The following is a 26,292-nucleotide window of genomic DNA, read 5'->3' on the forward strand; positions in this document are numbered from 1 at the left end:
TCATAATTTTAGTAGGCTTGCTCTAACTTTAATTAGGTATTGTATTATTTACTCAGTTACCAACAAGTATTTATTGAAACTTTTGTGAATCTAGCCTTGAGATAAATAGACAGTCCTCACCCTCATGAGGCTTATAGCCAGTAGGACGGACAGGCATTAAATAACTTCTAATCACAAATTATGATATATCCTAAAAGGGGGAAGTGTCAATGGCTGATGAGAAACTAAATAATGGAGACTAAGTTTAAATTGGATGGTAAGGGGGGGGCGCCTCCCTGAGGAGACTTAAACTGAGAACTATAGCAGGATTTGTATAAAGTATGTGTGTTGGGGTGGGATTTTAGGCCTGTATTCCATGTAGAGAAAATTGTACGTACAAAGACTTTGAAGTCGAAGAGTCTGGTGTGTCAAGAAACTCAAATAATGCCATTGGAGGGCAAGAGTTGAGCTAGAGATGAGGTAGAGAGGTATTCATGGAGGGCTTTGAAGGTCATGCCAAGGAGTTTGGATTTATATTGATTCAGTGGGAAATGAATAAAGCTTTTAATGGGGGGGGGGATGTGGTGGGGTGTGGTTTGATCAGCTAGTTTATTTTGTTTATGTATTCCTCAGCTTTATTGCGATATAATTGACATATAACATGTAAGTTTAAGGCATACAACGTGATGATTTGATAAATGTATATATTGTGAAGTGATTACCACAATAAGGTTAGTGAACACATCCATCAGCTCACGTAATGACAGTTTTGTGTGTGGTGAGAACATTTAACATCTCCTTTCTCTACAATTTTCAAATATGTGATCCAGTACTGTTAACTATAGTTACCACAATGAGTATTAGATTCCCAGAACTTATTCATCTTACAACTTGAAGCATGTACCCTTTGACGATATATATTTTAAAAATGTTGATTGGTTGCTTTTTGGAAAATGGATTACATAGGAGGCTAACATAATCATCTAGAAGAGAAGTGACAATCGTATGAACAAGGATCATGGCACAGGAGGGGAAGAGAGTGGATCTATTTTAAAGGTAGGGTAAAGAGAGTTTGGGAGTGCTCAGGATGACCTTCAGGTTTCTGCTTTAAGAAACTGGATCTTTGGAGTTTTCCTTTTCCATGATGGGAAAGGCTGGCAGAGAAGTTTGTCGAAATAGTGAGATTGCAGTTTTAGACATGGTACAGTTGAGATATTTGTGAAAATTCAAGTGAAAATGTCAGGTAAGCATTTATAAACAAGTCAGGAGGTCAGAAGAGGAGTCTGGGTTGGAGACATAAATTTGAGAGTCTCCGGTCTACAGATGGTATTTAAGCCATGAGTCAGCTCGGTGGGACAAGGAATATAGTACAGGAGGAAGAGCAGACAGGGCGCAGAACATACGATGCCCAAGTCTATTTGCATACTCTAAAAGATACTAGAGTTCTGAATTTGGGGCTACAGCAATGAGCAGGCTTCTGTTTCCATTAGTACATTATTCTATTCATTCATTTATTCTGCTATGTATATATATATATATATATCTACTTTCTAAGTAAATCCTAAACTGATGATTCTGGGGTACTGTTTCCTTTGTTGTTAGAGCCAAAGGGAGGGTCCAAGTTTTCGGGAGACTTGAATCATATAAAATGCGGGGAACAGGATCCCTGGGTGGCGCAGCGGTTTAGCGCCTGCCTTTGGCCCAGGGCACGATCCTGGAGACCCGGGATCGAATCCCACGTCGGGCTCCCGGTGCATGGAGCCTGCTTCTCCCTCTGCCTATGTCTCTGCCTCTCTGTGTGTGTGACTATCATAAATAAATAAAAAATTTAAAAAAAATAAAATAAAATGTGGGGAACTTCTTTTTAAAAAAGGAATGCAACTTGATAAACATAAAATCAGGCATAAAAGTACATATTTATTTAGAATTGAAAAAGATACCATAACAAATTACTGATTTTTATGTTTTTATTTAATTCCAGTATAATTGATGTACAGTGTTCTATTAGCTGCAGGTGTTCAATATAGAGATTCAACAATTCTATACATTGCTCAGTGCTCATCATGATAGGAGTTCTCTTAATCCCATTCACCTACTTTACTCATCGTAGTCACCCACTTCCCTTCTGGTAATCACCAGTTCATTCTCTATATTTATATAAAGAGTCTGGTTTTTTCATCTGTCTCTTATTTTCTTTGTTTTGTTTCTTAAATTTCACATATGAGTGAAATTATATGGTATTTGTCTTTCTCTGACATTTCACTTAGAATTATACTTTCTAGAACCATCTATATTGTCACAAATGGCAAGATTTCATTACTTTATATGGCTGGGTAATATTCCATTGTATATATATAGACATATATAATACGTCTATTGTGGATAGTTGGGCTGCTCCATATCTTGGCTATTGTAAATAATGCTGCAGTAAACACAGGGTGCATATATCTTTTCATTTTCTTTGGGTCAATACACAGTAGGGTCATATGGCTGGGTCATATGGTAATTCTATTTTTACTTTTTTTTTTTTTTGAAAGATTTTATTTATGTATCTGAGAAAGAGACAGAGCATGAGCAGTGGGGAAGGAGGCAGAGTGAGAGGGAGAAGCAGACTCTCTGCTGAACAGAGAGCCTGACTCAGGGCTCAATTCCAGGACCCCAGGATAGTGACTGGAGCTAAAGGCAGACACTCAACTGACTAGCCACCTAGGCATCCTATTTTTATTTTTTTGAGGAACCTCCATACTGTTTCCCACAGTGGCTCCACGAGTTTGCATTCCCATGAACAGTGCACAAGGGTTCATTTTTCATTTTTCTCTACATCCTTTCTAACACTTGTTGCTTGTGTTTTTGATTTGAGCCATTCTGACAGGTGTGAGGTGATATCTCACTGTGGTTTTGATTTGCGCTTCCTGGATGATGAGTGATGTTGAGTGTCTTTTCATGTGTCTGTTGGCCATCTGTACGTCTTTGGAGAAATGTCTGTTCATGTCTTTTGCCCATTTCTAATTGGGTTACTTATTTTGGGGGAAATTAGAGATTTTTAAAAGCTGACAAATACCAGAGATGTCATGAAATTAAAACAAATAATTTTATTTCTACATTTGTTATTTTAATTAATTAATTAATAATTAACTGTCTGATGTATCTGTATATTACTTTTTTCCTACCTTTTCTGGCTGCATAAAGTTTCACTGCCTCTTCTTAAGTCATTGCTTTTAGAAAATCTTATTCTCTAGAGAGAATAGAAAGATAATTGAGCCTTTTCTAAAGCATGGCCAATCAAAATTTTTCATTGTTATTAATAGTTTAAAATTTCTGCATCACAATTCATGACTGGTTATGCCACGTCAATTTTTATTTATTATTATTTTTTATTTTATTTTTTATTTTTTAAAAGATTTTATTTATTCATGAGAAAGAGAGAGAGAGAGAGAGAGAGACAGAGGGAGAAGCAGGCTCCATGCAGGGAGCCCGACATGGGACTCGAACCCGGGTCTCCAGGACCATACCCTGGGCCATAGGCGGAGTTAAACCACCGAGCCACCTGGGCTGCCCGCCACGTCAATTTTTAGAACTGCTATTACATCTGGGAAATTCTCGATTAAATTTCTTTCACATATGAGTGGTAAGATTTCAGGATCATTTTACTGCCTTGGTGCCAGCTTTGCATGCCATCTTATCTAGAACCACCAGAATTTGTCAGGACAAGAATCACTAGATATGTTAAAACTCAATCCAATCATAGAAGCATAAAATATAACTTCATCCAAAGACATACTTGCTATCAGTAATACTGCTACAGGCTTTGCCTCCAAAACACAGTAATTCTGGCAAATTTTATTTTGTGTCATTCTCATTTAAAAAAAATGAATCGTTCATTTATACTTGTGTACATTGCATTACTGACCACATTCCTGACAGGTGAGGTATTGATGAAGTATTTTAACTAGGTATTGATGAGACTCAAATCCTCCAGCTTACAATTTCACTTATTATCCATTGGAATTGATTGGAAGAATTTTCTACAGACTAGGCTACACACTTGGCTTTAGCCCTAGATCTCTGTGTTATGGTTCATGATGAGTTGGCCACAGGAGGAAGGAGCACTCTTGGAAGCTATGCCTGTTATAGAACCTGGATAATTCTTAATGACTTACACATATACATAGAAGTGACTATGAATCCCATAAGTATATTCCACTAAACTAAGTAAATCTATCCCAAACATAACCCAACACAAGGTAAAGTCTGAGTGGAAAGAAACAACAGTTTTAATTAGCTGTGGTTAAAATGTATTACTTTTGAAAACTTTACAAATAAATATGACCAGGAGGACACATTTCTAGGGCTCCTCCCAAAGCCTTTGCAGGGCCATATGCAAGTCCAGCTTCATTACTTTCATAGTAAATTGACCTCTAGTCATTAAACCTTCTAATATAGAGGTGTCAACTCTCCTCCAATGTATATTATTTTATCATCTCCTTGCAGGTAGAACAATATTCCTTCTCTCACTTTCCTGTTAGTCAATCTTGGAGGGGGGTAAATCTCAAGGTGATGGTTTGAATTGCTGCTCTGGGGACACCGCTGGCTAGTATAAATTTCTTTTTTCCTTTTTTCTCCTTCTGTTCTTTCTTCTTGCTTTTTCTTTCTTTTTCTTTTTCTTTTCTTTTCTTTTTTTTCCACTGAGGGCTAGACTATTTATTTATTTATTAATTTATTAATTTATTTTTTAGACTCTTTATTTTGGCTCAGGTCCCGATCTCAGGGTTATGAGATGGAGCCCCAGTTCTAGCTCCTCGCTCAGCAGGGAGTCTGCTTCTCTCCCTTTTCCTCTCCCCCACTACTCTCCTGCTCACATGCATGTGCACACACTCTCTCTCTAAAAATAAATAAATAAAATCTTTAAAAAACTGGCAGGCTCAAGGAAACTTACCATATACATTTGATTGATTCAAATCCAGGGGGAAATAAAAACCTACAACTAACTATTCCTCCAATAGTAGTTATTACAGCTATGTCTCTGCTTTGGTGATTCTTTTCCTTTGAAAACTAAGATCTAATTTTAATTTGGATTTTTAGCACGTATATAACTTGTGAGGGATTAAAAATATATGTAATATACTCCACTTTCCTTAACACAGTATGAATATTTGGCCTTAACAAAATTTGCTTAATTATACACCTGTCCAGAGAACAATTAACCCCACCTGGGAGGGAGAGAAGAGAGAAGGGAAAACAGAAGTAGGTAGGAGGGGTATTTTGGGGGAAAAGGAATAACAACATTGATTCTACTGGAGGTATTGAAAAAAGCATAGCTCTTAAATTTAGATGGTCTAGGTTGAAACATGGCTGTCTTTACTCACTTAGCTATATGATCTTAGGTAATTTACTTAACTTTTCTTAGCTTCATTTTCTTTTGAAAATAAGGGCAATAATATTTGAAAGAATTCTTGGTGAATCTGACAACAGTAGGAAATAATCATTAATACTTCAAGATTTTATCATCATCACATACACAGCTTTTTTTTTTAATCTTAGTGTTCATTTTATTTTAAGTGGGCTCCATACCCATTGTGAAACTCAACACAGAGCTTGAACTCATGATCCCAAGATCAAGACCTGAGCTGAGATCCAGTCAGACACTTATGACTGAGCCACCCAGACACCCCTTAGTGTTTGTTTTTTTTTTGTGTGTGTGTGTTTGTTTTTTTTAATCAAAGTTATCCATGAGCATTATTTAAAGCTTTTAATAAAAAACAATTCAAAATCTGGAAGGTATGCCCACCATATTTTCATGCTGTCTTCCCCTCATTATTCAATGTTAGGATTTCTTTCTCTCTTTACTTCAACTCAGTTTCATTTTCTGGATCTCATTTCTCTCTTTTGCTTACTGGGTTTCCAGTATTGTTTAAGACTTGGTACACAATATTATATACACATTCTCCTAAATTTTTTTAAAAGATTTTATTTATTTATTCATGAGAGACAGAGAGAGAGAGAGAGAGAGAGAAAGAGAGAGGCAGAGACACAGGCAGAGGGAGAAGCAGGCTCCATGCAGGGAGCCTGATGTGGGACTCGATCCTGGGTCTGCAGGTTCAGGCCCTGGGCTGAAGGCGGCACTAAACTACTGAGCCACCCGGTCTGCCCTCTCCTAAATTTTCTTATTTATTTTTTTATATTCCATTTGGACTTTATTTTTATGTACTAGATCTTCTAGAGTTTTCATATACTGTATTGTTTTCTAAAATAGAAAATTATAGCAACAACAGTTATTTTTAAAAATTCCTTTTCTCACAGAATTAAAACAACACTTTTGCCATAGATTCTGTTTCACAAAGCCTAGATGTATTTTTCTTCTACTATTAGTTATCTGTTCCTATGCCAGTACTGTACTCTTGTAACTTCAGGAGCTTTATAACAAAGTTTTAATATCTAATAAAGCAGGTCTTCCCTCATTTCCATATTTATTTGTTCTTATGACTATTAAATTATTTGCTTCAAGTACCAAACAAAAATATCACAAACAATGAAGGAAACAAAACTCCCAGCAGCCCATCCTCTTGTAAGGATTTTGATTTATGTATATAATTTTGAAGGCTTTAGAGTTTAATGATGTGACATCTTCCCACACAGGCATTTATGTTTATTTATTCAGATACTTTTTCTTGTCAATAAATTACTAATACTTTTCTTCTATAAGTCCTGCAGCTTTCTAGTTAGATTCATTTTTAAGTAGTTTACAGTTTTATCACCAACACAAGTAGAAATATCTTTAGTTCCATTTCTAATTGGTTCATAAGGAGAGAACTTTATTTATTTTTATATATTTATCTAATATTCAGCAACCTTAAAATTGTTTCTTAATTTATTTTGTATTCAGTGCTGTCCAATAGAAATGTAATGCAAGCCACATATAAAATTTAAAAATTTCTAGTAGCTGTATTATAAAAATAAAAGGAAAACAGGTGAAAAAATTTTATTAGTATATTTTATTTAACCCAATATATTAAAAACATTATCATTTCAACATGGAATATACAAAATTATTAATGAGATGTTTTATATATTTTTTTTTGTTCATTCACACCAAGTCTTTAAAATCCAGTATTTATCTTATACTTGTAGCACAGCTTGGACCAGCCACATTTCAAGTGCTCAGTAGATACATGTGGTTAGTGGCTACCATATTGGACAGAATAGCTTTCGGATTTTCTTTTCTTTTCTTTTTTTTTTTTGCTTTCGGATTTTCTGTATATACAATCCATGCAATCAAATCATTTATAAATATAGTACTGTCTCTTTCAAAACCATGATTTGATTTGATTTTCTGACTATCGGGAAAAATCTCTCTAGAAACACTAACAAATAACAGTGATAGCAAACATCTTTGTCTTCTTCCTTATTTTAATAAACATGGCTTTAATTAAATGCTTAATTTTAAAATAAATATTGTCTTTAAATAGTTTCTTTTTGTTTCCATTTTACTTAAAGCTTATATTAAGAACAAATGAGGAATTTTAATTGCTTATTGTCATCCATTGATATGTTTTTTAATCCATGGATAGAATTTATTCTCTTAAGAGATTTCGTAATCCAGAACGACCTTTTTGTTTCTATGACAACCATTCTTGGGCATGATTTATTATTCTTTTACATTAAACTTGCTCATATTTTCAATTATTTTAGATGCTTATAGATTCAGCTTGCAAATATTTTATTTAGGCTATTTATGTCCATATTCTGCAGTGAAATTAGCCAATAAATTTATTTATTTTGGCAATATCTTTATAAGGTTTGGGTATTAAGATTATCTTACCTTCATAAAATGAACCAGGATATTCTTTTTTTCTAGTATCAAGAAGAGTCCTTGAGAATTTTCTGTTCTTAGTTTATATAAAATTCAGAGGCAAGGCCATTTGGATTTGGTACATATTTTAAAAGTTATATTTCATATTCATGCTTTAATTCTATTGCTATTGATCTTCTGGGTTTTCAACCTCTTACTGGGTCAAATTTTGAAAATTTAAATTTTGCTGTCAGAGGCCATTTCCTCAATTTTCAATTTCGCTGTCATATCATTGCAAACAACATCCCTTTAAAAATACTTTTGAAATTTTCAGAAAAGGGAAATCTATAGGAAATCTATAGAGCTAGAGAGTACAAAAATATTTGTTAAAGGCTAGGGCAGACAGAGGGGAATGAAAACTAAAGGGTATAGGGTTTCACTTAGATAGAGGTGATGGAACTCTCTAAAACTGACTGTGATGATGCACAAATCTGTGAATATACTAAGAACGATTTTACACCTGAAATGGGTGAATTGTATAATACATGAATTGTAGCTCAATAAAGATGCTTAAAAATTAGGAAAATATACTTTAAATCTCCAGACCACAAGGAGGTATCATCTCACACGTATTAGGATGATTATTATATTTAAAAAAAAAAAAAGTATCAGGGAGGATGCAGGGAAGTTGGAACTCTTGGTTCCAAAGTTAGTTCCAATAGTTAGTAGGATTATAAAACGGTGCAGTATGGAAGTTGCTCAAAAAATTAAGAATAGTAATACTATATGATACAGCAATCTCACTTCTGGGTATAGATCTAAAAGAAAAGCAAGGTTTGTTTCAAAGACATATTTGCTCACCTATGTTCACAGTAGCACTAGCTGGGAGGCAGAAACAATCCAGATAGTCATCATTGAATGAATGGATAAGCAAAATGTGGTACATATATATAATGGAATACTATTCAGCCGTAAAAAGAAAAGAAATTCTGGATAAACCTTGAGGCATTATGCTAAGTGAAAGATGCCAGGGACAAAAAGACTATGATTCCACTAACATGTGGTATCTAAAATAGTCAAATTAATAGAAACAGAAAGTAGAATGGTGGTTAACAGGGGCTGGGGGCAGGAGAAAAGAATTGTGTGGAATTTAGACAGTTCTGCAAGGTGAAAAGACTGGAGATCTGTTTTGCAACAAGGTGAATATAATTAATGCTACTGAATGACACATTTACAAGTGGTTAAGATGGCAAATTTTATGTTATGTGTTTCTACCATACATAAAAAGCTTTTAATCTCTTCCATATTTATTGTCATAGCACTTTTTAAATTCCTAATGTTGTCTATTATATCATTTACCAAAAAAACTTTAAAATTTTTTTCAGAAGGGTTACTGATCAATGAATTATCACATAGTGAACCCATATAACCCCTACCAAGTCAAAAAATAAAACATCGCTATTATCTCACAAGTCTTCTTCACATCCCCTCCCAAATGCCTTTCTCTCTCCTTCATAAATACAGACAATATTCTGACTTTTAACACCATAGATTAGTTGTGCCTTTCAAACTTCTGTAGAAGTGGAATTACATAGAAGATGCTTTTTTTTTTTAAAAAGATTTTATTTATTCATGAGAGACACACAGAGAGAAAGAGAGAGAGAGAGAGAGAGAGAGGGGCAGAGACACAGGCAGAGGGAGAAGCAGGCTCGGTGCAGGGAACCTGATGTGGGACTCCATCTGGGGACTCCAGGATCATGCCCTGGGCCGAAGGCAGGTGCCAAACCGCTGAGTCACCCAGGGATCCCCCTAAGTGCTCTTTTGAATGTACTTTAGTTTCTTTCTCTTGACATGTTTATAAGCTTCATCCATGTTGCTGCATGTAGCAATAGTTAATGCATGCTTTTTTAAGAGAGGGAGTATATGTGTGTGGGTGTAGAGTGGGATGGGGGTAGGGGCAGAGGGAGAGGGAGAGAGTGTAGGGCCTGACACTGGGCTTGATCTCTCAACCTTGAGATCATGACCTGAGCTGAAATCAAGAGTTGGTCGTTTAACTCCCTGAGCCACCAAGGTACCCCAATACTTAATATATTTTTATTGGTCTATAGTATTCTACTGCATGAACATATTCCATAATTATTTATCCATTTTATGGTTTATAGGAATTTGCATTTTTCCAATATTGACCTATAATAAAATATATTTTAAGGAATAATGTATGCTTTTGGCACACATTTGATGCAAAGAAATATACGCATTTCTGTTGGGAATTCACCTAGGAGTTAAATAGCTGTGTTTGCATTTATTTAATTTTAATAAATAAAGCCCATGTTTGTAGCAGCAACTGTTTCCCAATGTAGTTGTACCAATTTTAACTACCAATGGCAATATATAAAGATTCTATTACATATTTTTGCCAGCACTTCGTATTATCACTCTTTAAATTTTAGCCATTTTGTCAGCTGTGTAGTATTTTAATTTTCATTCTGATTACTAATATGGTTGAAAATCTTTTCATACTTATCGACTATTTGTATATCATCTTTTTAGAAGTGCCTGTTCAAGTCTCTTACTAATTTTTCTATTGGGTTGTTCATCATTTTCTTATTGATTAGAGGGAATTCTTTATGTATTATGGTTACAAATCCTTTACCGGTTTCATGTGTTGTAAATATTTTATCCCACTTCCACTTTTCGCTGTTTTTTGTTAGTTGTTGTTTTTTTTTTTTTTTTTTTTTTTTTTTTTTAAAGAAAATACAAGCAGCGGTGAGGGGCAGAGGGAGAGGGAGAGAGAGAATCTTAAGCTGGCTCCATGCTAGGCATGGAGCCAAACATGGGACTCAATCTCATGACCTGAGCTGAAATCAAGATTTGGACATTTAACTGACTGAGCCACCCAGGTACTCCCATACTTTTTACTTTAAGGATTAAAATCTTAGTTTTAGTGTATTTTTCACTCTTTCTTCTTTTTAAAAATATCTTTATATCCCATTCATGAAATCTTTGCTACCTTGAGTTACATAGATACTCTACTATGTTATTTTTAAGAAGTCTTATTTTACTTTCAAATTTAAATTTATAATCTACTGTAAGGATACCCATATGTATATTTAATTGAGCCAGCAACATTTTTAATTTTTTATTTTCTTTAAAGATTTTATTTATTCATGAGAGACACAGGCGGAGGAGAAGCAGGCTCCATGCAGGGAGCCTGATGTGGGACTCAATCCCGGGTCTCCAGGATCATGCCCTGGGCAGAAGGCAGGCGCTAAACCGCTGAGCCACCCAGGGATCCCGCCAGCAACATTTATTGAAAAAAAACAACACTTTTGGGGCACCTTGGATGGCTCAGTTGGTCAAAGTGTCTGACTTTGACAGCTCATATCATGCTCTCAGGGTCCTGGAATCGAGCCCCACATGGGGCTCTGTGCTCAGGAGGGAGTCTACTTCTCTCCCTCTCTCTCTCTGCCCCACTCCCACTCATGCTCTCTCAAAAAAATAACATCTTAAAAAGACAACACTTTCTTCATTGATCTGTAGTACACACTCATACACATACACAAATCCCACTTGGATTTGATTAAAATTGTACCAAATCTAGTATCAATTTGGGGAGAATTGGCATCTTTATAATATTTCCAATCTGTGAACTTGCTATTATTTATTTATTTAGGTCTTCTTAATGATCATTACTTCTTAATGATCATATTTTTACCTTTTGTTAGTAAAGGTACATTGGGATTGTTTTAGGTATGAGTTTAAATGGTATCACTTAAACATTTTCCAGTTTTCTAATTTTTGCTGATATATAGAAATACAAATGAATTGTGTATGTTGACTCTGTATCCAGCCACAACATACAAACATATTTTCTAAGGGTGTTTACTTTCACTTCTTCCTTTTCAATCTCCCATTCTTTGTCTTTTCTCCATTTTTATACTGGTTAGGGCTTCTGGTACCATGTTAGTGTACATGGTGATAATGAACATGTCTCGATTTCAGAGGGTAACTATGAACAATTTATCATTAAATATGCTGTTTACTATTGTTTTTTTTTGATAGATACCATTTATAGATTTTTTTTAATTTTTTATTTATTTATGATAGTCACACAGAGAGAGAGAGAGAGAGGCAGAGACACAGGCAGAGGGAGAAGCAGGCTCCATGCACCGGGAGCCCGACGTGGGATTCGATCCCGGGTCTCCAGGATCGCGCCCTGGGCCAAAGGCAGGCGCCAAACCGCTGCGCCACCCAGGGATCCCCCATTTATAGATTAAACATGCTCCTTTTCAGTCCCAGTTTGGTATGGATTTTTAAAAATATCATGAGTATTAAGTTTTGTGTGTCTGTGTTTTTTTTAAAGATTTTATTTATTTATTCATGACAGACACACACACACACAGAGGCAGAGACACAGGCAGAGGGAGAAGCAGGCTCCATGCAGGGAGCCCAACGCGGCATTCCATCCCAGGTCTCCAGGATCACACGCCAGGCCGAAGGCAGCGCTAAACCACTGGGCCACTCGGGCTGCCCATGAGTATTAAATTTTATCGAATGTCCACCAACTGTGTAAGATCTATAATAAATAACTTATTCTTTATTAGTTATAGTGATTGTGCTTCTGTGATTGAACCCTGGTAGTTTTCTTCTTAATCCAACCCAAAAGTTCAAAAGTCTTTATTTTCTATCAAACTTATTTCTGCTTTCTGTTTAAGAGTCTGTGGAAGGGGATTCCTGGGTGGCACAGCGGTTTGGCGCCTGCCTTTGGCCCAGGGCGCGATCCTGGAGACCCGGGATCAAATCCCACGTCGGGCTCCCGGTGCATGGAGCCTGCTTCTCCCTCTGCCTGTGTCTCTGCCTCTCTCTCTGTGTGTGTCTGTCATGAATAAAAAAAAAAAAAGAGAGTCTGTGGAAGAACAGACTCTGAACAGTTCCTACCCTTCAGTGGCCTGAGCAGTGGAAGCTGCAGACTAGCCTTCAGTGGTAGGCTGAACACTTTGGGCTGCAGTAGGGAACTATTAGACAGGCACAAGAGGGCACCTGTGCCATCGGACTAGCCCATGACCTTGGGCTCAGCAGCAGTAAGCCCAGGAGTTGAAATAGTCCATTCACCCTGAAATTCCTCCTTGATCCTGCCCTTCTCAGCAGCAGCCTATTCTTCCTTCTCAATCTCTTCAGGATCTCTGTAGAACTAAACATCAAGCAATGACCACTCATGGGTGTTCAAAGGAGACAGTGCATGCATGCACTAAACCTCCCTGGCCAGCACTTACCACATCAGAGCTGAGTGAGCTCCCTTGATGTCACATGAGATGGCAATGTCTGCATAGCAGAGGGGAGTCCACATCATACAGAGCAATGGGAGGCAGGTTAACATAAGGCACCTGTGTTGAGAGCTGGAGGAGAGCCCTGGGATCAGTACCCACCAGAAATCTCAGCTCCTCAAAGCCTGGACCTAGTCGGTGAGGGTTCCAGGAGTGCAGTGGCTAGCAGTAGGAGCAGATCCTGTGACAGCAGCAAAGTTCAGCACAGCCTGCTGACCAGTATTCCTGGAGGATGTGACAACTGACATCAGCTGGGTTTTGAACGGCAACAGTGGCTCAAGCTGGGAACAGAAACTTCTCCCAGGTTCTCTTCAGATTTATGATGTAGATGCCATCACTTTTCCTTTTGTAGATGTACTGTTCCATTTGAAAGTCAAGGTTGGTGCCACCTAAGTGGTCTCCTGCTGCAAGGAATTTAAAGACATCCTCCTCTTTCATTGCAGAACACCAAGTGATCCGGACATTTTGAAAGCTTCCCTCTAAATTACCACAAGAACCCAGGACATTGTGCAAGATTCCCTTTTAAGTTACTACTGGGAACCCAGAACAATGTCATATGGACTCCTCCACAAATTGCTGGGAAAGGCTGAAAGCCTTTGTCTTTTAATTGGAGCTCAGTGGTTTACATTTAATATATTCTAGATTTAAAGTTATCATTCTGATTTCCCTTTGTTCTGCCTATTCTATGTTCAATTTTCTCTCTTGATTCCTTCTGGATCAAATACTTTATTATTCCATTCCCCCTTGTATTAAGTTGTTACATATTTTTGCTTTACGTTCACAGTAGTTATCCTAGAGGTTACAACATGCACCTCTGACTTACTGAAGTCTAAGAAAAGTTACTACTTTTATTCTGTGAAAATGCAAGTAATTTAAGGTCTTTCACTTGTATCCTTTATGATTTATGTGTTGTTTTCATGTCTTTTAATTCCACATCTATTTAAAACCCCACAAGCTATTGCTATTGTTTTATGCGTTCCATGTTCATTGGGTTTTACCAGTGTATTTCACCTTATTGCTATTCATTCTTTCCATCGAAATCCTTACTGTGGGTCTGCTAGTGACGAATTTTCTGATTTTTGTCTCAACTCTTCATTTCATCTTCACTTTTAAAGATTAATTGATTGATGAGAGACGTGGCGAGAGAGGTAGAGACACAAGCAGAGGGAGAAGCAGGTTCCCTGCAAGAAGCCCAATGTGGGACTCGATCCCAGGACCCCGGGATCATGACCTGAGCTAAAGGCAGACGCTCAACAATGAAGCCGCTCATCTTGATTTTTATTTTTTTTAAAGATTTTATTTATTCAGATTGAGAGAGAGAGAGAGAGAGAGAGACGGAGACAGAGAAAGAGGCAGAGACACAGGCAGAGGGAGAAGCAGGCTCCATGCAGGGAGCCCGATGTGGGACTTGATCCCGGGTCTCCAGGATCACACCCCAGGCTGCAGGCGGCGCTAAACCGCTGCGCCACCGGAGCTGCCCTCATCTTGATTTTTAAAGAATATTTTCATTGGACATTGTATTGTAGATTGGTAGTTATTTTCTGTTTTGAAGATAATAATGATGTATATTTTTCTTTCTTCTTGCTATCATCAGATTGCTAGGAGTCAAAAGTTTTCTTTTGATGTTTTCTATTTCCTTAGTTTTTCCTTTATTGCACATTCCCTTTTCCTCCTGTCACTCAGTTCATTCTGTCCTTGTGTTGTTTGCTACATTACTTAAAAAAAAAAAAAAAAAAAAAAAAAAGATTTATTCCTTTGAGAGAGAGAGAGAGAAACAGACTCCCTGCTGAACACGGAGCCCAACTCAGGGCTTGATCCCATGAAGCAGAGATCATGACTAAAGCCGAAACAAGAGTCCGACCCTCAACTGAGTGAGCCACACAGGAGCTCCTCATTCTTTTTTAAATAGTAAAAGTAGTTAAAACTATGTATACTTTTCTTCTTAGTGTAACAGTGTAGTCTACGTTTTAAGACATGGTATGTACTCCTTTTCATTGACTTATGTTTGTAATTTCAGTTTTATTTTCTCGTTGGTCCTGGAAATGTTTAGAAAGACATTTCTTAGGTGGGCTTTATTTCCCTCTTTTTAGCATTGATTTCTAGTTATATTGGATTATAATCAGAAAATGTAGCCTATAAAATCTCTATCTTTTGAAATGTATTATGACTTATATTATGGCCAAGGGTATGTTTAATTTTTGTAGATCTTCAATGGTTATATGAAAAGAATATATAGGGATGCCTGGGTGGCTCAGCGGTTAAGCGCCTGCCTTCAGCTCAGGGTGTGATCCTGGAGTCCCAGGATTGGGTCCCATGTTGGGCTCCCTGCATGGAGTCTGCTTCTCCTGCCTGTGTCTCTGCTTCTCTCTCTCTGTGTCTCCCATGAATAAATAAATTTAAAAAAAAGAAAAGAAAATATAATTTGGCAGTAGGGTACAAAGTTCTATGTTCTGCTGAAAGGTAAGCCAGTTGATTACATTATTAATATATTAACATCCTTACTTTTTTGTCTGTTAAATTCTGAAAGAGGTTTATCAAGCTCTACCTTTATATGTGTGTGTGACTTTGTGTGTGATTCAAACCAAGTTTTGTATTGCTAGGTGTTCTTGCATTTTGGCATTTAGCAATATTTGGTGCATAAAGGTTTATTATTATTTTGTGGTGCTGACCTTTTATCTTTTTGTAATGTTCCTCTTTTTTCACACATTTTGGCTTCCAGTTTTCTTTACCTAATGTTAATATTTTCGCTCTTGTTTTTTGTTTTCAGTTAGGCAAATCAAAAATCCTAAACAAACTGTAGTACCTAGTTCCTTGCTCTATACTAGGTTATATGAGGGGTTTGAACAGATATGTGCAAAAGACAAAGTTTTTTGCTTCGAGGGGCTTCATTTTAATTTTACTAATGGTATATCCTATTAAGATTCTTGTTTTGGGATGCGTGGGTGGCTCAGTGGTTGAATGTCTGCCTTTGGCTCAGGGCGTGATCCCAGAGTCCTGGGATTGAGCCCCACATCAGGCTTCCTACATGGAGCCTGCTTCTCCCTCTGCCTATGTCTCTGCCTCTCTCTGTGTCTCTCATGAAAAAATAAATAAAATCTTAAAAAAAAAGATTCTTGTTTTAATATATATTTTTTTCAGCAAGTGTCCTGATATAAATTTTTCATCAGAGTATAAACTAGAAAATCTGCACCGAAACAAATATCTAATCCTTGAAATAGCAAAATAAATTATTAATATAGAACTATTAGATTTAAAATTATATTAATGGGCATATTGTACACAGAAATATTGGAGTGACTTTCTGAAGTTGGGGTGCCTAATGAACAAAAATGGTGGCAGTGAGCTTTGCTAAAATTGAAGGTACTTCAATTCAATTCTGTAAGGCTGGTAGTGGTTGTACAGGTAACAGGGATATACTTTAATAATCAGGGTTATTTCAAAGGTACAACTAATGTTAGAATCATGTTTGCCTTCACCAGGAATATAAGAATGAGAGTCTTTAAGTCCTTTGAAAACTTGTAAAGAAAGGTAGAAAATTGCTTTTATTACCATAAAGCCTTAAAGTCTGTACACTCTATACAAGTATATAACTATGATGACATTGATGAAAGACTGCCTCTTCTATTGAGGGTCACAGATACACTAAAAAAAATCTTTCAACATATCAATTGTTTTTTGTTTTCATTTTTAAGTAGCTTCCACACCCAGTATGGAGTCCAACGTGGGGCCTGAACTCATTGCCTGAGATTAAGACCTGAGATGAGATCGAGGTGCCTCAACATATCAATTATTTGTAACTGCTACAAATAGGAAGACTTTTGTTTTTGGTGCACCATAAATCTGTCAAAACAAGATTAATACTAGGAAGTTGCTAATATCTCTTGTATAGAATTATACAGCAGAATTTAGAACTTAAGAGCATAAAATGACACACAATTTTACAAATATAGAAGAAACAGATATAAAGGCAGGAAAATATGTAGTTTCCACATGTAGTTTCCACACTAGTTGTCTTGAAGGAGACTGTTTTAAACTCAGGCTGCTGGGATCCCTGGGTGGCTCAGTGGTTTAGCGCCTGCCTTTGGCCCAGGGTGTGATCCTGGAGTCCCGGAATCGAGTCCCACATTGGGCTCCCGGCATGGAGCCTGCTTCTCCTTCTGCCTGTGTCTCTGCCTCTTTCTCTCTGTGTCTATCAAGAATAAATAAATAAAATCTTTAAAAAAAAATAAACTCAGGCTGCTATTGCTAACATAATCACTAACTACTCAGAAAATGGGAAGTTTTCCCAATTACTGGTACTTAATACAAACTAACATCAACTTTAGCTTTTAGCATTCTGTTGCTGGGGGAATGTTGCTAGGGGGTCACTGAAACAAAATAAAATTCTTACACTACATCCCAAAGCAAATAGGATTTATGGATTATTTGCAGTTTGGGATGTAGTCTTCATAGCATGAATGACTTGCAGTGGCCTAAAGATTTTTTAGTAAAGGATACTCAAGAATGAACTCTTCCTAAAGAGACAGCCTTCTCTTATGGAAGTAGTCAGTTGCCTTCAAAATGTTTTTGAAGAGATATGAAACGTGTGAAAAATACGACCATAGGGTATTTCTCAAAAAGCAAACACATTAGACTATATAATCAAATGAACATGTTCCTTGTAAAATACTTATAGTTACATGGGAACATTATACTTTTACATTCTTATAATTTTGCCATTGTTTTTAGGCCTCAGCTTTTAAGCCATCCAAGAATATTGTTTTTATTTATACTGTCATCGGCACTTTAAGTCACAAATGACATGGCCCTATCCAGTTATTTTTATCATTTACCACACCCAGCTCTGATAACTTTGAGTCATTTCCAAAAATCTAGTCTTCTCTTGAAGAATGAAGATTTGCTACCATGATACTTTAGAAATGTGATTAGAGCACATAAATAAATCTCAAAAACATGGTATAGCTTAGAACAAGCCTTGTTTTTACCAAGGTAACTATTTGGGAAGCAATGTTCATTTAAATTATCAGGTGAAGGAGAAAAAAATCTCATCCTTTCATCATACCTCACAGTTCTTCCATCCAGAAATGGAAATATTGCTGGATTTGTAAATACTACCATTAAAGAACACATAAATAATCTTGGAAGTTATCCTCCCTATTAGTAGGTAATTATGGGTTTCAAACCCCCAGACTTGCTTGAGGGTTATCCTAACAGAGTATCCAATGGAATGAAATGCGAATTTGGTGAATTTTAATGAAGGATAAGGAGGGAATATATTAATCTCAAGGTGGACTAAAGGCAACAGTAAGAAAATCCAGAATGAGAGGACACAAATCAAATCCTACTGAAATGGGTATTGATTAGATCATAAACATGAGATTTTAAAGAGCCTAAGTTGACTATTTTGGGACAAGTCACAGCACCTTAGAGAACTTTTTAAAGTCTCAGTTTCCCAATATTAAAATAATATCCTCATTTTAACTGTTTCATAGGATAGTTGGGAGGAGAAATGAAAACTGCCTGACTGCTTTTGTAAGCTGTGAAACGCGTTGGAATTTGAGGCATCATGAGAGTAATTGCCAAGATCATCATCATATAAGTAGAGGGATGCATGAGGGAGAGTGCTAAAATAAGTAATATTAAAGGTAATAAGATCTAAAGTTGTGAGAAGTAAAATGCCTTCTACACAGAAAGGTGGTTAAAATTATTTTGTAAATAAAAATTTTGTTTACTTAGTGGCAGAGAGGTCATTCAATCCTCAAAACAGCCTCATAAAGTAGGCATGACTTCCATTTTAAAAATTAAGAAAATGAAGCTAAGAGAGGTTAAGAGACTTGCTAACAGCCACATGGATATAATGTAGTAAAAACTAGGTTTTGAACCAGGTATTTTAATTTAAATCTAGTGTACTTTAGTGTCTCATTAACATTACATTTTGTGTTCATAACACAAGCTTCAGCCTCAGAGGATATTCTGTGCAATGTATTAAGTTTTAATACATTAACTGTTTGTAAAGCATTTTACAGTATTTCTGCAAGACCTACCACGTGGGCAGCACTGAAGGCAGTGGCAACACGAAAGAAGAGGAAGGAAAAACAAGAGAAAGGAGTGACTGGAAGCTGAATGAGGAGCGCTGTAAAAATGCTTTTTACTGTTGAATATTACGGAGGAAGCATAAAATGGCTGAAAAGTAGCTAATAATTTGCTAATGAGTATCACTGGTAGCCGTTGGTTAAAAACAACAACAACAACAACAACAACAAAACTTTAACAAAGCAAGGGCAATAAAAAAAACCAAACCAAACCAAACCCAAAACAAAGCCAGGGCAATGTCTGATTATTCTCAATTAAGGTATGAATGGAGATGAAGAGACTGGCTATGAAAGGATGATTCAAATAAATTGCCTGTGAAGAAAAGTTAGGACAAAAGAAGGAAACAAATGGGAAGTGAGGGTTTTCTATCTTTAAAATCAAATTTTATTACGGAAGCAGGCACATATTCTTATCAAATCTGAAACATCACAGCTAAAGCTAAAGCCGCGGTTCACCACTGCTCCTTATCTCTATCTTGTTAGCAATGTAATGTTTATCCTTCCAGTCTTTTCTGTGCACATTTATATACATCGTTGTAGGAAACATATTTTATTTTAGATAAAAGGTGCTATATTCCATATTTACCTGCATTGTGACTTTTTCATTTAACAACAGCTCTTGGAGAGTAATGGTACATATAGATCTAGCTCTATATTTATGAACATTTATGTTATTTCCAATTGCACTATTATCAACAATGCCTCAAATGAACATTGTGATGTATGCCTCCTTGAGCACAAAGGGGTTTTTCTAAGGGAGATACCAAGAGTGGCATTGTTGGGTCTTGGGCATAGAAAATTTTACAAATATTGCCAAATTGCCCTCCAGAGTGGCCATATTAGTTAGCCCTCCTACTAGCAGTGTTTCTTTCTTGTATTTTTATAAATAAAAACAAAAACATTTTTGTTTCTGATTACAAAAGGCTCACAATAGAAAGGAATGGATGCCTTAAACATTATTTCAGTGTCAGACTTTATTCACATACTACGAGGGGAGTCAGAGAAGATGCTGGATTGAGATCCCTGAGGAAATGTTAGGAAGTTTGGAGCAGGAGTGAAAGGATCAGTACTAGATGAAAGAAAGGGCACCTGTTCTAAGGACATAGGCAGTGCTTTCTTTTTATGGCTGTATGAAGTAGAAAGCAAGGTAGAAGGGCTGGGATGGGGGAAACTGAAGAATGCAGACACATTTGACTGCGACAGTGTTCCCCAAAGTGTCTGAGGAACATTGACTCCACAAGATGAGTTTAAGAAAAAAGTGTGGGGATCCCTGGGTGGCTCAGCGGTTTAGCGCCTGCCTTCAGCCCAGGGCGTGATCCTGGAGTCCTGGGATTGAGACCCACATCAGGCTCCCTGCATGAAGCCTGCTCCTCCCTCTGCCTGTGTTTCTGCCTCTCTCTCTCTGTGTCTCTCATGAATAAATAAATAAAATCTTTAAAAAAAAAGTGTTAAAAATTATGGTAAATTCTGCTTGTCAAATCCTGGTTTGAGAGAATTACAACACATCAACATATTCAAAACTCTGGAAAAGACAAAGTCGTTTAACTTGGCATTTCCCAAACTTTCTCAACAGTAGAACCTTTTACTTTGTATAAAAGCAGTTAATATACTGCTGAACCAGTCATCTGTGAAATATACTTTGGGAAAATTTGAAGAAATGGGCCACAAATGAGTATCTAGCCTGTCTTCACAAAATTAATTTATTTGAAAACAAGATGAAACCAAAAATACACAGAGCAATTTAACATCCATGTACTCCTCAGAATTAAAAGGTTAAAATTAAATTGTAACACATTTTTAATGCTTATTTTTCTTTTTTTTAAATTTTTATTTATTTATTTATGATAGTCACAGAGACAGAGAGAGGCAGAGACACAGGCAGAGGGAGAAGCAGGCTCCATGCACCGGGAGCCCGATGTGGGATTCGATCCCAGGTCTCCAGGATCGCGCCCTGGGCCAAAGGCAGGTGCTAAACCGCTGTGCCACCTAGGGATCCTAATGCTTATTTTTCTATTGTAGAAATAATATAAGTTCATGAAACAAATTTGGAAAGATAGGAAAAAACTACTCTGTCATTTTAGCACCTTAGTAAAACCACTGTTAATCTTTTAAGGCAGTTATTTTGTTATTTCTATTAGGTTTTCTATGTTTACATCATTATAATAACACTGCATATACAATTTTGTATCATGTTAAGTATTTACATTGTATTGTAAGCACTACTGTTTATCATCATGGCTGCCTTTTTAATGGCTGCATAATATTCCAAGTGGATAGTCAACTATTTAGCCATTCTCGGTTTTAGAATTTACATTGTTAGCAACTTTCTTTTTTGGCTTTCATATGAAATATTGCAATAATTACATGGGTGCATAAAATTCCTTATTTATGGTTATTTTATTATTTATTTATTTATTTATTTTTAAACGTTCTTTTTTTTTAAAGATTTATTTATTTATTTATGCGAGACAGAGAGAGAGAGAGAGAGAGAGAGAGACAAAGACACAGGAGGAAGGAGAAGCAGGCTCCATGCCGAGAGCCTGATGTGGGACTCGATCCCAGGACTCCAGGATCGCGCCCTGGGCCAAAGGCAGGCGCTAAACCGCTGAGCCACCCAGGGATCCCCTATTTTATTATTTACCAAGTAGAATAATAATAAATTAAAGGTAATGTACAGGGATGCCTGGGTGGCTCAGTGGTTGAGCATCTTTCTTTGGCTCAGGTCGTGATCCCAGTGTCCTGGGGTCGAGTCCCACATCGGGCTTCCTGCATGGAGCCTGATTCTCCCTCTGCCCAAATCTCTCTCTCTCTCTCTCTCTCTGTGTCTCTCATGAATAAATAAATAAAATCTTAAAAAAAAAAAAAAAGGTAATGTACATTTTAAAGGGTTTTGAAAAAATACTGCCTATTTGCTTTGAGGGTGGGCAGAGGGAGAGGGGTGTATCAGTAATGTATTAAACTGTGTGTTTGCTTTGTTTCCCTCCAATTTAATTCAGGTTTCATTTTGTTAGCACTAGTTCATTTTTTCCAGCTGGACATTTACAAATCCCAATTTGTCATTTACTGCATTATACATCCCCACTGGTTTTGCAATAATTGCAGACCAGCCTGCTGAACATGCTATAGGTTTCTGCATGTAGGGAGCAGATAACATTTTTTCATAAAATGTTAAGATTGGAGTCCAAAGGAAGATAGTAAAGACCATGTAGACATGTATCAACTTATCTATACTCTTTGGATATTGTTTACAGAGCTCCAATGGCACCTTTATCAACATTTTGATTATGACTAATCAAAGTTACTTAAATCACCTCACTATAGTATCTCAGTCCACTTTTCTCCATCTTGTTCACAATGATTCAATGGCAAGCTCTGTCAAATGGAGTTTTTTTTTATTTTCAATTTTTAATTTTTAATTTTTTAATTTTTAATTTTTAAAAAATTTATGATAGTCACACACACACACACACACACACACAGAGGCAGAGACATAGGCAGAGGGAGAAGCAGGCTCCATGCACCGGGAGCCCCACGTGGGATTCGATCCCGGGTCTCCAGGATCGCGCCCTGGGCCAAAGGCAGGCACTAAACCACAGAGCCACCCAGGGATCCCCTGTCAAATAGAGTATTGAGAGATGATTTATCATCGGCATTTCCCTCATGATTCCCAGGCTGTACTTTACACATTTTTGTGTGTCAGAGCCTAGCACAGACCTTGCTCGATACATAGTACACAGCTTCTCATTAAGGTTTATTTGAATGATATGCTTAATTTGGCATGAATTTAATGAACCTCTGTTGTCCACCACAGACACCACTTTCCAAGCCATTAATAGACATATATGGTTCATTTAGGAATGGCAAATGTGTAACGGAAAGGGCACTTAAAAAAAAAAAAAAGGTTTTATTTATTTGGGAGGAGGAGTAGAGTGAATGGGACAAGCAGACTCTGGGCTAAGCGTGGAGCCTGACATAGGGCTTGATCTCAGGACCCTTAACTGTGACCTGAACGGAAATCAAGAGTTGGTTGCTTAACTGACTGAGCCATCCAGGTGCCCTCAGAGAGCATGTTTTATAATTATAAGTCCCTGTAAGTTGGCTTTGCAACTTACAAATTGGTAATTGTGTGTAAATCCAGACCTTATTCAGTTTGTACATATACAAAACAGTGATAACCCATTTTCTTTACTTTCCTCATTGGGTTCTTATAAGAATTAAAATGTTTTTCTCTAAAGGGAAATCTGGTCATGTCATTACTTGACTTTTTAAAACCCTGTAATAACTTTCCATTGCTCTCAAGAAAGAGTTAAATCCTTTAACATGCCATACAGAGACTTTTGTGATATGGTCCCTGTTCAATTCTCCACCATCACTATTCTAACCATGAAAGCTCTTTCACTACAGGGCCTTTTGCACAAGCTGTTTGCTTTGCCTGTAAAGCTATTTTCCGCACCCTTCTATGTTGATTACTATTAGCAGCAATACTAATATCTATACTAATAGTAATATCTAAAATCTACTGAATTCTTACTAGGCATGGGACATTTTACAGTAGTTTATACTTTATGAAGTAGATACTGTTATGTGTTTTACAGATAAGGCACAGAGAAGGGAAGCAACTTACCGAGAGTAACACAGCTATTAAGCCTCAGCTTACAAATTCCCATCTGATTGCAAAGAAGACCTTCTCAACTTCTGCTATTAGAGCATCAGCTTTCTACAGAGAGTCTGACATCTTTAATATCCTCTAATAGCCAATCTGATAAGATTAGCACTTAAGACACTGCTTTATAATTGCCTGTGTGCTTTATGTCTGGCTCCTCAACCAGCGGAATAAACAATCCATTTGAACTCAGACAAGACTGCATCTAGTTTACTTTTGTTTCTCCAGCTCCTAGCAGTTCCTGCTACACATAATGGGCATTAATAAATATTTGCTGAATAAATAAATATATGAAAGTGTTTTTAAACAAGAGACATAAAACAATGTTATTTTTGAATTCAGTTAAGGAACATCACCAGGCTTACCAGTTTGTGATGTATGAGATCCACTTTTCCCCCTTTCTGCAGTGTAGTACACCTGCTCATATCCATTCTTCTGTCATCTCTTCTGTTTGCCACAATTCTTAAATACTGCCCACAAATATTCCCCCTTCACAACTGCGAAACTGCTTTTTGAGAACATCTTTTACAGAGGAGAAAAACTAAAATGTTAAAATTACTTTTCCCTTCCTGCCAAGGCTTGAAAATTCCTGAAAAAAAAAAAATTTTTTTTTTTTTTTAATACAGCACAGCGAAACAGGAGATCGCCGAGAGAGGAGGAAAAAAAAAACAAACCGCTATCTTTTAAAAACTGAATTTCAAATCCAGACTAGGCTGATTAGAGAAAAGCAATCTAGCACATTTATAAATGAAACCTTCTGGCGCTGCCTAGGCAGTGTTGTCCCCAGGTGGCATCTTATTTTTCATAATATTTTACTGAAGCCTTTCAGTAATATAAATAGAGGAAACAGGTGCTGCACCGAGCAGGGGGTTTGTCCAAATCAACCTTTTTTGGCTCAGTTTTTTTTGAGAGAAGGCCCAGAAGTGAAGGTAATCAGTCCTGCGGCTCTCATCACCTTCAAGGCGAAGGGAAAAAGAGGAAGGTGGTGAAAAAAGAGGGAGAGGAAGTGTGGCAAACAGATGAAACCATCCCTCAAAGGGAGCAAGGGCGCGGGCTCCTTCCCAAGGCGCGGCCCCTCAAACTGACCGTTTACATTCTGTTAATTTTGTCTTTTCGATTGAAAAACGACGCCTGGTTTTGTGAGAGGATATACCAAAAAAAAAAAAAAAAAGAAGAAGAAGAAGAAGAAAGAAAGAAAGAAAGAAAGGCAGGCGTTCGTCTCGGGAGAACTCCGCCACCCGGACCCGCCACCCGAACCCGCCGGCCCGCTCGCGGATGCCCCGGGGGCCGGACGCCCGGCGCGGCTTCCCCTCGCGCTCCCGCTACCCACAAGCCACCGCGCCTCGGCGCGCCTGCGCAGCGGCCACGGCCCTCTCAGGAAGAGGAAAATGGAATAAACAAGTCGGAGGAACCAGAGCGCGAGCGAGCGAGTGGAGGCAGAATTTAAAAATAAACCGGCCTCTCCACCCTCCCAGCCCGCCCGCCGCCGCCGTTCCCCCTTCTCTGGCCCGCGCCCTCGAAGGCCCCGTCTGGGCGCGTGCGCCCACCCCGTCGTCCCGCGCGGCCCCTTTAAGAAAAGAGAACGAGAGAGTGAGTGAGAGAGAATCCCAACTCTCCCCCTCCCCTCCCCTCCCTCCTACCCCCTCCTCCCTCCCCTCTCCCCTCCCCCCCTCTCCCCGGGCGGCTCCGGCTCCCGCAGCGGGACAGACCCACCCGCCCAGGCTTTTATCCGGCACCGGCAGCGTCCTCCTTCCCTCCCCGGTCTATGGTGGCGGCGGCGGCGGCGGCGGCTCCTCCTCGGGCGGCGGCGGAAGACGAGGCTGCGGCGTTGCCATGAACAGTGGCGGCGGCCTCCCGCCCCCCTCGGCCGCCGCCTCCCCTTCCTCCTCCTCGCTGGCGGCGGCAGTGGCGGTGGTGGCCCCGCCGGGGGTCGGGGGTGTCCCCGGCGGGGCGGCGGCGGGAGTGAAGCTCAAGTACTGCCGCTACTACGCCAAGGATAAGACTTGCTTCTACGGGGAGGAGTGTCAGTTCCTGCATGAGGACCCGGCCGCCGGAGCTGCCCCGGGCCTCGGCCTCCATAGCAACAGCGTCCCCCTGGCTCTGGCGGGCGCGCCCGTGGCCGCCTTTCCGCCCGGAGCGGTACCGGGCGGGGGAGCCGGGCCGCCCCCGGGGCCCAAGAAGCCGGACCTGGGGGGTCCGGGTGCAGGAGCCACAGCCGGCGGAGGAGGCAGCAGCGGGGTTCTCGACGGACCGCGGCTGGCAAGTGAGTTTGGTCCGGGCTGGGAGGGCTGCCCGGGCCTTGGGGCGGCGGCGGAGGGAAGGCCTGCGGCCGGAGGGGGCCCGGATGAGGCCCTGCAACGAGCTTTGCCCGCGGGCCCCCCCTCCCCCTTCACCTCCCTGGGCGATCTGGGAGGCCTAGGCCGGGCCTGAGCCCTCCTTCCGTCT

At 38.6% G+C, this 26,292-nt stretch overlaps 2 protein-coding genes across 7 annotated transcripts in view; one reads left to right on the plus strand and one right to left on the minus strand.

The window, feature by feature from the left end:
* FLT3 (fms related receptor tyrosine kinase 3) overlaps positions 1-25,152 on the minus strand; it is a 120,084-nt gene extending 94,932 nt beyond the window's left edge. The window contains exon 1 of one of the 2 annotated variants that reach the window (XM_025996713.2): positions 24,213-25,152. The gene's annotated coding sequence lies outside the window, so the exon portion shown is untranslated. The remainder of the gene's footprint in view (positions 1-24,212) is intronic. The other variant, XM_072719886.1, reaches the window with a different exon arrangement.
* A 36-nt stretch (positions 25,153-25,188) lies between these two features.
* Positions 25,189-26,292, plus strand: part of PAN3 (poly(A) specific ribonuclease subunit PAN3) — a 132,817-nt gene continuing 131,713 nt past the window's right edge. For 4 of the 5 annotated variants that reach the window (XM_025996715.2, XM_025996716.2, XM_025996717.2 and 1 more), the window contains exon 1: positions 25,531-26,110. In XM_025996715.2, the coding sequence (XP_025852500.1) occupies positions 25,681-26,110 (430 nt within the window). In that variant the 5' untranslated portion in view covers positions 25,531-25,680. Of the gene's footprint in view, positions 26,111-26,292 lie in introns of all 5 variants that reach the window. The other variant, XM_025996714.2, reaches the window with a different exon arrangement.

Source organism: Vulpes vulpes, chromosome 9, assembly GCF_048418805.1.
Source record: "Vulpes vulpes isolate BD-2025 chromosome 9, VulVul3, whole genome shotgun sequence".
In the NCBI taxonomy this organism is placed as follows: Eukaryota; Metazoa; Chordata; class Mammalia; order Carnivora; family Canidae; genus Vulpes; species Vulpes vulpes.